Here is a 12,733-nt window from a genome sequence, read left to right on the forward strand (position 1 = left end):
TATTATTTTATTCTAATGTATTCTTGATATTTTTAAAACAATTCTAATGGTGATTGATAAAATATGCAATTTATTTTATAATCCAATACTCATCGTCAATTAGATCCTCCAATATGTCAAACTCTCGTGTACCGCGATAGTCTCGCGCTTTTGTTGTTTCCCTTAGAAACGAATACCGCCATAGTGGTGTGTGATAGTTTGCAGCAACAGAATCACAACACTGCAAAAATGCCACCAAAGGCAGCGCCGAAGTCTAAACAGGTTTGATTTAATACAAAATGCAACAATATATTCATTGAAATGAGTAAAGTGAATTTTCAAAAAGAATAATGCTAGATTTCATTAAGTTGACAATTGCAAGGTTACCAAAAAAGTTTTGTCGCCTAAATTTTTGTAAAATCTATTGATATGATTTTGAATATGAATATGATCCAGATGGAATACATGTAGCCATGCACTTAGCTTTATTCAAATAATGATCATGTTTTTTATTTTTTCATACCAGTCAATTTACAACAGAAGAATTCAGAAATTAAATATATATCATTTTTAATTATTATATATATTTTTATGTATTTAAGGACAGTTTATGTAGTTGTAGTATGTCTATATACTTTTCTATGTATAGTGTACAATTTTCTTTCTTTCTTGTCTTTGTATATACAACTTACAATTAAATATATATGCTTATGTTGAATATACTTAACCTTGCCTGCTGTTGCTCTCTAACCCTTTCCCTCCTGCATGCCATAACACAAAAAAATACGAAATTAGTGTATCTGGTACTTAATTTTAGTTGCAGATTAGATTGTAGTTCACGATGAGTATTCATAATTAATCTATTGAATGGGAATCACCCTTATAGTCATATATAAAAAAGGACCTTCTTCTCTTTGCTGTTTCACTTCTTAATTTGTAGAATAGATCATTAACTTTATGTAGACCCTTATGTAGGGTTGTCTCTAAAAAATGAAGTAGAAGGAGGAAATGAAAAAGTAGAAGGGGGTCTGGGGGTCTTGCTTATAGCTACATTGTGTTTGAAATGCAAAAATAGCCGGGTAATTAAGGCATTATAGGTGGGGGAATTCCCTGCCTCCCGGGTCCAATAGACAACCCTGCTTATGCATGGCCTTAAATAATTCTGATAACAATTTAAATTTCCTTTGTTTTTATATTGCAAATCATGCATGCAGACTTATTTATTAAACATGAGATCTCAAAAGAAGAAAGGTATGCATTCAATATGTCAAACAAAAGTTATACCTATTCTATACGATTTCTCAGCAGGTTTTTAATGTGTGTCAACTTAATTGGAATGCAAACAAAATATGCTTGAACTCATGCATTACTTACTTACATGTTATAACTAACTAAAATGTGATACATAGTCTAATGTAAAAATTATATGAAAATGCAAAAATTATGTTTGCATTCAGGTTATGAAAAAGTTAATTATATCACTGTTCTTGAGTGGGCTTTAATTAATTTGATAAAACTTTTTAAATAATTCATTATATTCAATCATAAAGCCAGCATCTTTGCCCTGTTAGCACATCTCATGATAGTGCTATTTGTTGTAGTGTGACAGCTACTTTAATATTACCGGTAAAAAGTCACAAAATCTTTGTTAAAACTCCTATAATTCTTTTTGAAGAAACCAAATTTTTAATATATTTATGGAGAGTTTGTTCGTAGAGAATACTTGTACTTGAATTTAAAATTCAGTTTTCATAAATTGTGAAGGCTTTATATAGAATAAATTTTAATATCCAAATATAAGGGTTATCAAAGATAATTAACTTTGAATTAAAAAATATATAGGTAATCAAATTCTACTACCTGACTGAACATTATATACATGTACCACAAATAGATATTTATTACAAATATTGTAGTTAACTTGTATATATGTAACCAAATTATGTATAGCAAGATTAGATAAAATTAATACTAACATCATGCAATTACCCAGTACTGGCTTTATGTGATCTGCATGAATTTTTAACAACCCTTTGCTGATCCTTAGAAAAATGGCTTCTAGAAACTCTAAATGCTTATTAATATACTTAAAAATTGCAAAATGAATATAAATTACTGCCATCTACTACACTAAACTTAAATAGCATAGCTTAAATAAAGTTAGATAAATTGAAAGGGTTCCTTTATGTTAATGTAGGGGGATCTGTCAAGGAGGAGAGCAACAAGAATCAAGGTGAGTGTGTTCCCCCAATGTACCCCCCTTTTAATTATTGTTGTCTTTGAAATTTAATGATAGGCCCAGAAAGGGAAAACTTCCAGACCAGCAGGGAAGAGTGGAAAGGTAAAGCTGTGATGTATATAATTATTGAAAATTTCACAACATGTGCTAATCAGTATTTGTGTACTGTTTAATTTAATATTGAATGGGACACTTTGAGATTTCATAGCGGAGTCCATCATATTTCAAAATATTCTTTATTAATTATCCTTTTTAAATTTTTCAACTTTTGAACATAAGATGCATTTTAAAATTTCAAAGAAATGCAAAAATTATTATTAAAAGAATTTTTTTTTAAATTTTATTTGGAAAGACAGTGCATGAAAAAAAGAGGTGTATGTCCTATACCTTCATAGATATGGTATATGAAAACAGTTTAAAATATGAATTAAATTGATTGAAACAAGTAGCATTTGTTTCTTTAAATTTTTTAATTCCATTGATCAGTACTAAATATTTGAAAAACATTGTAAATTTCTCTCTTTTTTTTTGCTTGTTATTTATGTACTATATGTCTTATTTTTCATACCCTGTATAAACTTATATTACTGATACTTGCAAAAACCATGATAACTGCAATAACTGTACATGTTGATGTAATGTCTGAATTCCCTGCTCAGGATGGAGATGATATGACAGATATGGGCGATACTGACGGAGATGACTGGATGAATGTAAGTCGATCACACTGTCTGTCTGCACACTTCCATTTTCAAGATTATTACAATGAAATTATGAACTAATATTTATCAATGCACCTGTATGGTAATAATGATACATGTATTTAAAAATCATATTTGTATTGTTTTATTTTAAAAATACATGTACCGGGGGTATTAATTTTTTTCAAAAATACAAGAAATCTACATCAAATATAAGAATATTCATTATACCGTTTTGCTTTTTTTTTTGACATGCTGTGGCAGTTACTGTTAACTATGAAATTTTACGTTTCATTACAGACTAAAACACTAGTGAAACCTGACGATCAGCTGGACCTTAATGACCAGGTGAATAAACTGTGTACATTACCTTATAAATTTAATGATGAAAATATCATTTTCTTTAATTTGTCAAACATTTCTGTGCTTCATAGACTCCTAAAAGTTATGGTATATCTAATATATAAAGCCTAATATGTGATATTTAAAAAACAATGTCTTCATTCTAATTTTTTAAATTGTTATTGTTGTTGCTTTCAGTGTAGTTTTCTTGAATATTGATATACTTTGATCTCGACTTCTATATTTGCTATCACATTTCAAATTTAAAATTGTAATGGTTTTGTTGTTTTTGAACAGGAATTGAAAGAGGAATTTACTCGTATTCTGACAGCCAACAATCCCCATGCTCCACAGAACATTGTTAGATACAGCTTCAAGGTTTGTGAAAGATCGTTATATTAGTTTGACTGATCATTATATTAGTTATATAAATACAATGTTATTGTAACTTCTGCTGTGTTTAAAGAGTACCAATGTACCATACATTTTTGACAAAGTATACGTTTTCATCCTATTAGTTATATAATTTATAATATACAAGATTGTTGACATACTGGTAATCAAAGTATAAAGTTTTACCACTGTGACTGAATTTGCAGGAGCGACAGTATAAGCAGACTTCCCATGTTGACCAACTGGCCATCCATTTTGCCCTGGATGGCAACATGCTTCACAAGGAATCAGATGAGGCAAAGAGACAGATGGCCAAACTGGGAATCCCCGATAGTAAGTATTAGTTTATGCAATGTTCTCTAAATGTGCTACATGTACTGGAAGATAGGAATTTTAAAGATCAAATTGAACACCATTTAGGTACTGGTGTATTTATGTAACTCTGTCTAGAGAAGTCACATCCACTTGTTTAAGGATTCCTGCCAAATAAATCAATCTGTTGTTTGATTTCAAAGTTTGAATTTACTTTGCATTTTTAAATCTCCATTAGGTGGTGAAGTAGCAGGAAGTGAAGGAGGGGAGACAACTCCTGCAGCCGGCGGTGCTCCGGCCGAGGGAGAAGAGGGAAAGGATGAGGTAGTGTATTACAGATCTCAAAACCAGTCAAATTTAACAATAACATTAGAATAGTGCATACGTATAAGTTGCTATGTATACCTTTGATTGATAATGCTTGATTTTTACACATCAATCAATCCACAAAATACACGGTAAATTATAGTTTGGGTAAGAGATATATACCGGAATAAGATCTTTTGTATCACACAGATTATACGTTGTTATGTATACCTTAGATTTATAAAGATTTTATTTTACGCAAATTTCAATCCACAAAATAATTGCTTGTTTGGGTTAGAACTATAAGAGATTTTGTATCACACAGACTTCAGCAACACAGGGCGAGGAAGCCGAACCGGTATTTAATTATTTTCTCAAGACAATGTCACTTCTTCACTTGAAAGTTTTCAGCACAGAGAGCTTCTTTTTTTCCCTCTTAAATAAGAATATACTCTTATTGGTTTTTATAAAAAAAATTTCAGTGTGCATTACAAATTCTTTAGCGTATTCTACAATAGAATATTTTTATAATTTTATTTCATTAGACTGAATTTATTTTTATAGTTAATCTCTGAATCACAATTTTTATACATTTTTTTTACATTTATTTATATGTATAAAAACTTTCTGAATCCTTATTAAATATACAACTGATTCTTTTCCATTGTCCATAAATCAATTTTCATGTTTATCTTTTTTAACATATCCATAAGTATAAATGACCAAGAAATCTAAAAACAAAAATTATGATGATGTTAATGCATTGGTTTTAAATACAAGCAGCTTGTTTATACACACACAGCTTTAATTGTTGTTTTTATACACTACAGGCTCAAAATTCAATAAATGATGCAAACAAATCTAACAGAGTGTGATCGCTGGTAAATGGAATCATTCACTTTCTACTGCTATTTTTGTTGTGACACATACATTTATTCTCAAAGATAAATATTTTTTCTTACTTTGCAGTGATGCACTGGAAAGGGAGTTTTTTTTACTTATTTTTGTTGAAGCATTAATGACAGATTCTTTATGCTTGTATTTACAAATATATGATAAGTTATTCAATTTGATTATGTAGGCAAAAGAGGGGGAGCAGAGAGAGGAGGCAGGTACCCCAGGCCCAGGGACTGCTGCCAAAGGCGAAAAACTGACCAACCAGTTCAACTACAGTGAACGAGCCTCCCAAACATACAACAATCCATACAGGGTATGCTTCAGCTACTGATCAACCCAAAATACTCCCTCATAAACATGGAATTTAATCTGTGATACCTAGAAAATTGACCGAGTGGTTAAATATCATATGGGTTTTGAGAAAAACAAAGTGGGTCATGTATAAATGGTTTGTATTTTTTTTAACAGGAGCGTGGTACTGCCACGGAACCACCCCCTAGAGCCACTTTTGCCTCAAATGTCACACAGTGGGAAATAGCTGATGCCTACCATGAAGACTTTGAAAAGCAGGTAAGTTTGGCTTGGATATTATTCAATTCTTACTTTTAAACTGTGTGTTTTTCAAAGAAAGTGATACTGTACTTTTTGATTGGTACTTGTTTTTTAATAATAAAGGTATTGCTGTATTAATTCATAATTCTGCTAAATTAAATATAAGTTAATTGTTAGTTGATTGTTGATTAGTTTTTGCAAACATTTATATATTATTCATTTACTGGTTTGTTGTACAGTTTACCAGGTTTTTAAACAATTGTATAAAAAGTTACATCTATATCATACTGATTGATTTTGATTGTTACATGAATCAAATTTGATAAATGTTTGTATCCAAAATTGCACAGCATGTAAGCTCTTAAGGTCATTAATTTGTGTTCAGTTAATTATAATATTGAATGGATCGTTCTTCAGTTAGAGGCAATTCGTGCAAAACAAGTTCATAAGGCTCCACCCACTTTTCCCCACCAGCAACACCATTTTCAAGTATTGGTCACTTGACTGTCAATTATATACGGTTTTTTCTTTATAGTGAAAGATCTTAGGAAAATACTTCAAGTAGATATTCCAAATTGGCATCCTCTAATCAATTATATGAAAACCCATATAAATGAATGCAAATCTCAATGTAATTTTTTATTACCATATTGAATTTTTATAATTATTTTGCAAAGAGTGATTTAAAATAATTTTTTTGAAGAAAATTTTAAAAAATATATAAACATATGTCAAAATCAACATTCATATTCATCATATATTGTTACATGAAGTGTTTTCATTAGGAATTACTTGATCTTTCTCTTTATCATATTTCAATAGTCTATTGCATGTTTTTTGCATAAAAAGACACATATTGACATGTCTTTTGTGATTATTCATTTATTTGTGTATGTTACTAGAAAAATGAAATTCCATCCAGTCAGAATTATCTGACTCTGAAATATGGCACCAAACGTTTCAGTGCATTCTGGGTAAAACTGATATGATATATATCACACGGTTAATATAGGCTAATCTAAATTATCCTTCAATGAAATTGTATCCCGCACTGTATTCACTGATCAAACCAAGCAGAAAACTACCTCAAGTATTCACCAATCTAAGCAAGCTACAGAGAAAGGAAAAGTCTGAATAGTTTATTGCATGTTTGCATATGATATTGCATGTTATCAAAATTAATATTGCACAAATGGAATGTTTTGTTCCTGTATCTTATATTGTCTGAAGGCCTTTTTAGTGCATGGAAAACTAGTTTTTACGTGTAAGAGTAAGGAAATTATCATGTGAATTGCAGTCAATCAGCAGTAAACATGCACCAAATTCTCTCTGGTTTATATTTTGAAATGAATTACCATAATGGTTTCTAGCAAGACCATTTCTGCCAATGGAGAGAGAAAACATTTTTCAAAAGGAATCCATATTATAAACAGAGAAACTCTTACTGTTAACTTTATATACATGTATAATACAAAATCAACAATTTAGATTTAGTAACTGCATGTGCATGTATTATTTTAGTGTGATATATACACCACTATAACACTTACAGAGCATATTAGATCAAGAAAATGTACAATAGTTCATTTACCATGACAACAAAGCAACAATATTTTGATTTAATCTTTTAAAATCGCTCATATTTTAAACATGTGAAATGCTATTTCACTGTATGTAATGCACATGTATAAGTTAACACTGGAAATAGATTTGTCATTATGGAAATTGTTAATCATAGAATAGCCAAAAAAATTTACGTGCATGCATGAAAATGTAAATTCAAATTCAATAGTAAAAATAAACAAAGTCTCAAAGTAATCTAATTTGTACGAGTTTTAGTGGAAATTAAAACTATAGTGCTTAAAACTAACACTTGGACTCATCAGGATTTGTATTTGTATTCATCTAATTGATTATCAACTTTTTCAGGAAAAGAGCAAGGAGAAGAAGACTATTCCTGGAAGGAAAGAAGAGGAAAAGACCAGAAAGAAACTTACAATCACTGAAACACAGGTAATGGATAATCTCTTTTTTTAAGGGTGTAATTTTAGTGCATGAAATGAAGACTATTTTTTATGTACAATATTTTTTTCAAATTGTTATTCGTCCAGTCCTGAACAAAATCAAGTGAAGATGCTGCATCAACAGCTGTAAAATCATTAAACAAAAAGAAAGAATGAGTCATTCTTTCTATTTTCTGTAGATTCCTTAATAAATGCAAGTGTACCTTAATTCATCAAGTTTTATGTTTAGTATCAAAACACAAGAATATGAAATAACAAGCACCAAACTTTTGTTGCTATTTAGGTAGAAAATGACTACCAGAAAAATAAAAGCAAGATTTTGATACTCTTAAGGGATGCGTCTTGTGATTTATCGATAATTCAGATATAAAATCCTTGCATTTGATTAGTGATTAATGTCAACCACAAAGATAATTGTACCCGTAAATGATATCTGTGTCAACTTAGAAATAAGTGTGAATACTCATGTTCTTCTCTTATGTAGGGAGATGATATATCCCGCATTTCAAAGGCCACAAAAATAGTAGAAAGAATGGTGAACCAGAACACGTATGATGACATTGCTCAAGATTTCAAATACTATGAGGATCCGTCCGACGAATACCGAGATAACGAGGGAACCATGCTCCCGCTGTGGAGATTCTCCTACGAAAAAGCCAAGAAACTGGCAGTTACCTCCCTTTGTTGGAATCCTATGTACAAAGATCTGTTTGCTGCTTCTTACGGTTCTTGTAAGTGTTTGGTGGAAACTAAAACAAAACATTTTTTGGAGTCTCGTAATAAATAGAAAATGTCATGGTTTAAGCTTTTAAATACTTGGTATTACTTCAACTTTCATATAAATATCGAAATTCCTCAAATGAATGGTCAAAACATTTAGGGTGGATTAAATGACCTCTTTATTTATGAATGTTTAGCAACCTTTTGTTACGTTACAGATGACTTCATGAAGCAGGGCAGTGGAATGATTCTCTTCTTCTCCCTGAAGAATCCCTCTTTTGCTGAGTACATCTACGAGACTGACAGTGGAGTGATGTGTCTGGATGTCCACCCCGAGCATCCCTACATGGTCGCTATCGGTTTCTATGATGGTAGTGTGGGTGTCTACAACGTACAGAAAAAAGAACCCGTCCATAGGTGTACAGCCAAAAATGGCAAACATACAGACCCCGTCTGGCAGGTACAATAACTCTGTAGTTTGTTATTGGTTTTTGGAAACATTCATTGGTCAGTAACAGTTGCCATAGAATATTAGAAATTAATGTTCTAGTAATCATTTAATGTTTTTTTTCTTTGATAAATAGGTTAGATGGCAAAAAGATGACCTGGAAAATAACCACAACTTTTACTCCGTGTCCTCTGATGGTAGAATAGTTCACTGGACCATTATCAAGGTACCAAAAAGAACTGGTGTTAACAATACAGAACTTATAGCAGTTATCTTTCTTGTTAAGAAATTATTACTTACTTATTTGACTTGTTATTACAGAATGAACTCCTGTTTGAGGACGTGATTACCCTCACTCTGCCCGGTGCCGCCGGAGAGGGCCCTGATGGGACCAAGGTCAACACCGTCGGTAAGGGAGAATCCCAGAAAAATATTTAATTGAAATATTTTTGATTGAATTTATTTCAGACGATACATGAATCTATAAGTTACTTGTAAGTTCCATGCTTGTGGTCAGCAAAAACATTATATAACACCATTATGCATGTTTTTCCTTATAACTATTTCTTATTGGAATCAAGCGAATTGTAAACACAAAGTTCCAGGGTTATACATGTGCACATGCCTTTTTCTATATTCAATATTTCATAATGACTACAATGTATTTTGATTATTTTGGCAGGGTGTGGGACAGCTTTTGACTTCCACAGAAAAAATGACTACCTTTTTCTCGTGGGGACAGAGGAAGGTAAAATCCACCAGTGTTCCAAAGCCTACAGCAGCCAGTTCCTGGACACGGTCGACGCCCACAACATGGCTGTCTACAAAGTGCGCTGGAACCCGTTCCACCCGCGAATTTACATCACGTGTAGTGCTGACTGGACCGTGAAGATCTGGGAGGTCAGCAGCAAAACCACCGCAGACAAGAGTGAAACCTCATCAGTGGAGGCTCAGACCAAGTGAGTACATATGTACTTACAACGGAGAAACTTGGATAGTTTCTCTAGTCGTAACGTTATATTCTAATGACCTGTAAATTTATATTTCTTATGTTCTTTATCTGAGTTGAACCGTGTTGATCATGTATCCAGGGAATTTATAAAGTTATAAAATTATTTAGAAAATTTTAACATAAACAATTTCAAGCTGGTACCCATCTATGATATAGCATATATGTATTTACTAAATAATATTTGGAAGCATTTTGGGTTTTTTTTAAAAGTTTCTTTTTGTATTTAACATTGTAGGAAACCTCTTTTTACTTTCGATTTGAACAACTCTGTTGGTGATGTGGCCTGGGCTCCATACTCATCTACTGTGTTTGCAGCAGTCACTGCAGATGGCAAGGTATTACACACAACTGAATGCACATAGCTAGTATAAATCATGACCTAGAGACATCAAAATCTCTTATCTTATGAAATGTTTTGAAATTTTTTTGTTTAATTCATTTTCAGATGTTTGTGTATGACTTAAATATTAACAAATATGAGCCCCTCTGTGAACAAATGGTAGCTCAGAAGAAGAAAACCAAACTCACTCATGTAGAGTTCAATCCCAAAGACCCCATAATTATAGTAGGAGATGACAGGTAAGTGGAGATATAAATCCAGATTGGATTTTAAAATGTATTTACCGGTAATTTGAATCCACATTATTCTAGGGCAGTGTCATATACCGATAATGTTATCTTGATACTGCAAAATATTGAACCCGTGTTCAAAATGTATGTGATGTTTTGAACCTGAGTAGTATTAAACATAAAATATAAAAACGTAAATTAATGTCAGTTGATTTTCTACACAGGAGTGAGTTGATCCAGATTTGGTCAACACAATGTTCAGAGCTATAACAAAATTTCTTTTCACTACAAATTCAGCCAAGTAATAGTGCATGATGTAATTTTTCATTTTCATTTTTACAGAGGAAATGTAACCAGCTTAAAGATTTCACCTAATCTTAGAAAAATGCCAAAGGTAAGACAATTTTAAGTCTCAATGTACATTATACATAGTAACATCATATGTGTATAGATTTTTGTATCAACATCTACGTTAAGTCTTTTATCCTGTGTAATTATCTAGGGATTAAATAGAACTAATATAGGTTCTTTTAACGGAGTACCTTTTTTTTTTCTCAGAATTAATATCCTTTAATGTAAAGATTTAATGTACAGTGTACTTGGTGATGACTTGAATTCTGCTCTTAACTTGATTGCCTTTCATTTAGCCATACTTGGAGGACCCCTCCATTGTTAATAACCCTATCAAACTTTTATATTATGAATTGTTGGATAAATGTGAAGGAGGCCCAGTGTTTGGAATGGTAAACTGTTCTTCAAAAGACACCCAATTTTATTTATCAGCATTGAGCAAATCTTTTTCTGCATATTTTATATAGTTTTAACTTGATTTGATTAAACATATTTTTACTTTTCAAGAATATTGGGGGGAGAGAGAGTGAGAGCGTGAGAGAGAGAGACGCAAGTTTGCATGCAGTTAAGAAGAATGAAATTTGTCATCATTTAATGTCACTTTTAAAGTTTATGGGTAGAGTTAAATGAATGAATTTTGATGATATTAATTTATCAGTTGTTGATCACTCCATAAACATACATTTATATCACATTGTTATTTGAGAATTGGTAAACAGAACTGTCTTTCAGTGGCTTTCACTTCACATATCACCTGCATTATTTTCGTTGCTAGAGAATGAAGTATAATTTCGAACTGATGCAAAGGGATTTTATGCATGGCAATTTTAAAAGTTAAGGAACTTATCCCCCCCCCCCAATAAAAAAATAATTGAAACATACACATGTATGTGTGTGATTTTGAGTGTTTGAAATTTTAAAATGATGCATAGATCCCTATCTGATTCCTCTCCCTCATAAAATTGAAGGTAACAATCAAATTCAACCTATCTCCAAAGACCATTCTGATGTGATGTGATTCCATCTAACCTGTTCGTTTATGACTTTTTTTAGGAGAAGAAGGGAGCACCACCCATGGACCCCAAGCAAAAGGAGGACAATGAAATAGCCAAGCTAGACAAAATCTTATCAATGGTTCGGGAGCCCAATGAAGACAAGAAATAAATTAACTGTTACTGTTTGGGGGGGGGGGGGGGGTCTAGATTTTCAATGAGGATTTACTTCGAAACCAAAATTGTGATGCTGGAAATTAACCGTATCCAGATCTGAACAATCCGTCCTTACAAGATATAAAAACTTGGCTTTTTTCAGACTTATGAATGATGTATTGAATTGTTATAATTGTGAATTGCTGTAACATTAACTTTGAAATGTATTGAGAGACTGTTATTAAGCAATACATTTAATATATTTAGTTCTTTTAAATTGATGCATTGTCTTTTTTATTATCAAAATGTGATATTTTAATTTATATGTTTATTAAACAAATGAAATACCTTTAATAACTCTATTATTATTATTAACAGTGTCTCTATATTGTCAGTTTACTGTACTGATATGTTACATGATTTTATTCCAGATAACCAAAATTAAGTTCTTCAGCATACATATTAGAGAGGTTGAGATTTAAAACGTGAACGGGTACGCGTACGTGTGTTATAACTACACATACAAGTACACGTACAAGTAATTCATCAGTTGAGATTTCATAACTTGTAGGATATAAACGTATACGTAAATTTCGACGCAGTTTTTTGACATGAATTTACTTAATTCACTTTGAATTAAAGGTGAATTTCTTATCAATTTGCGTGCAAATGAAGTTTAAAAATCTATGTAATGTATCACAAGAATATATTTACCCATCAATTAGATTATATTTGTTGT

The 12,733-nt window shown here is 31.6% G+C and overlaps 1 protein-coding gene across 3 annotated transcripts; it reads left to right on the forward strand.

The window, feature by feature from the left end:
- The first annotated feature begins 142 nt into the window (after positions 1–142).
- On the forward strand, positions 143–12,351 carry LOC128179031 (dynein intermediate chain 2, ciliary-like). 3 transcript variants are annotated; one of them, XM_052846504.1, is made up of 20 exons: positions 143–261; positions 2,177–2,212; positions 2,878–2,931; positions 3,220–3,267; positions 3,559–3,639; positions 3,861–3,987; positions 4,205–4,290; positions 4,598–4,630; positions 5,354–5,482; positions 5,638–5,739; positions 7,651–7,734; positions 8,230–8,476; positions 8,684–8,925; positions 9,050–9,139; positions 9,235–9,322; positions 9,596–9,872; positions 10,161–10,260; positions 10,371–10,504; positions 10,838–10,889; positions 11,900–12,351. In XM_052846504.1, the coding sequence occupies exons 1-20, from the start codon at positions 229–231 to the stop codon at positions 12,008–12,010; spliced, it is 2,154 nt and encodes a 717-aa protein (XP_052702464.1). In that variant the 5' UTR covers positions 143–228; the 3' UTR covers positions 12,011–12,351. The 3 variants fall into 3 exon arrangements, with proteins under 3 accessions (XP_052702464.1, XP_052702462.1, XP_052702465.1); XM_052846502.1 differs by lacking the exon at positions 2,177–2,212 and adding an exon at positions 2,276–2,320 and having other exon boundaries at positions 151–261; XM_052846505.1 differs by lacking the exons at positions 2,177–2,212; positions 4,598–4,630 and adding an exon at positions 2,276–2,320 and having other exon boundaries at positions 151–261.
- Positions 12,352–12,733: the final 382 nt, after the last annotated feature.

Source organism: Crassostrea angulata, chromosome 3 (genome assembly GCF_025612915.1).
Source record: "Crassostrea angulata isolate pt1a10 chromosome 3, ASM2561291v2, whole genome shotgun sequence".
In the NCBI taxonomy this organism is placed as follows: Eukaryota; Metazoa; Mollusca; class Bivalvia; order Ostreida; family Ostreidae; genus Magallana; species Magallana angulata.

Bases quoted from the DNA above. Each gene is read 5' to 3' on its own strand.
- LOC128179031 (XM_052846502.1), top strand. From the start codon at position 229: ATGCCACCAAAGGCAGCGCCGAAGTCTAAACAG. The intron at 262-2,275 runs GTTTGATTTAAT...ATTTAATGATAG, and splicing joins CAGCGCCGAAGTCTAAACAG to GCCCAGAAAGGGAAAACTTC. The intron at 9,323-9,595 runs GTAAGGGAGAAT...TTATTTTGGCAG, and splicing joins GACCAAGGTCAACACCGTCG to GGTGTGGGACAGCTTTTGAC.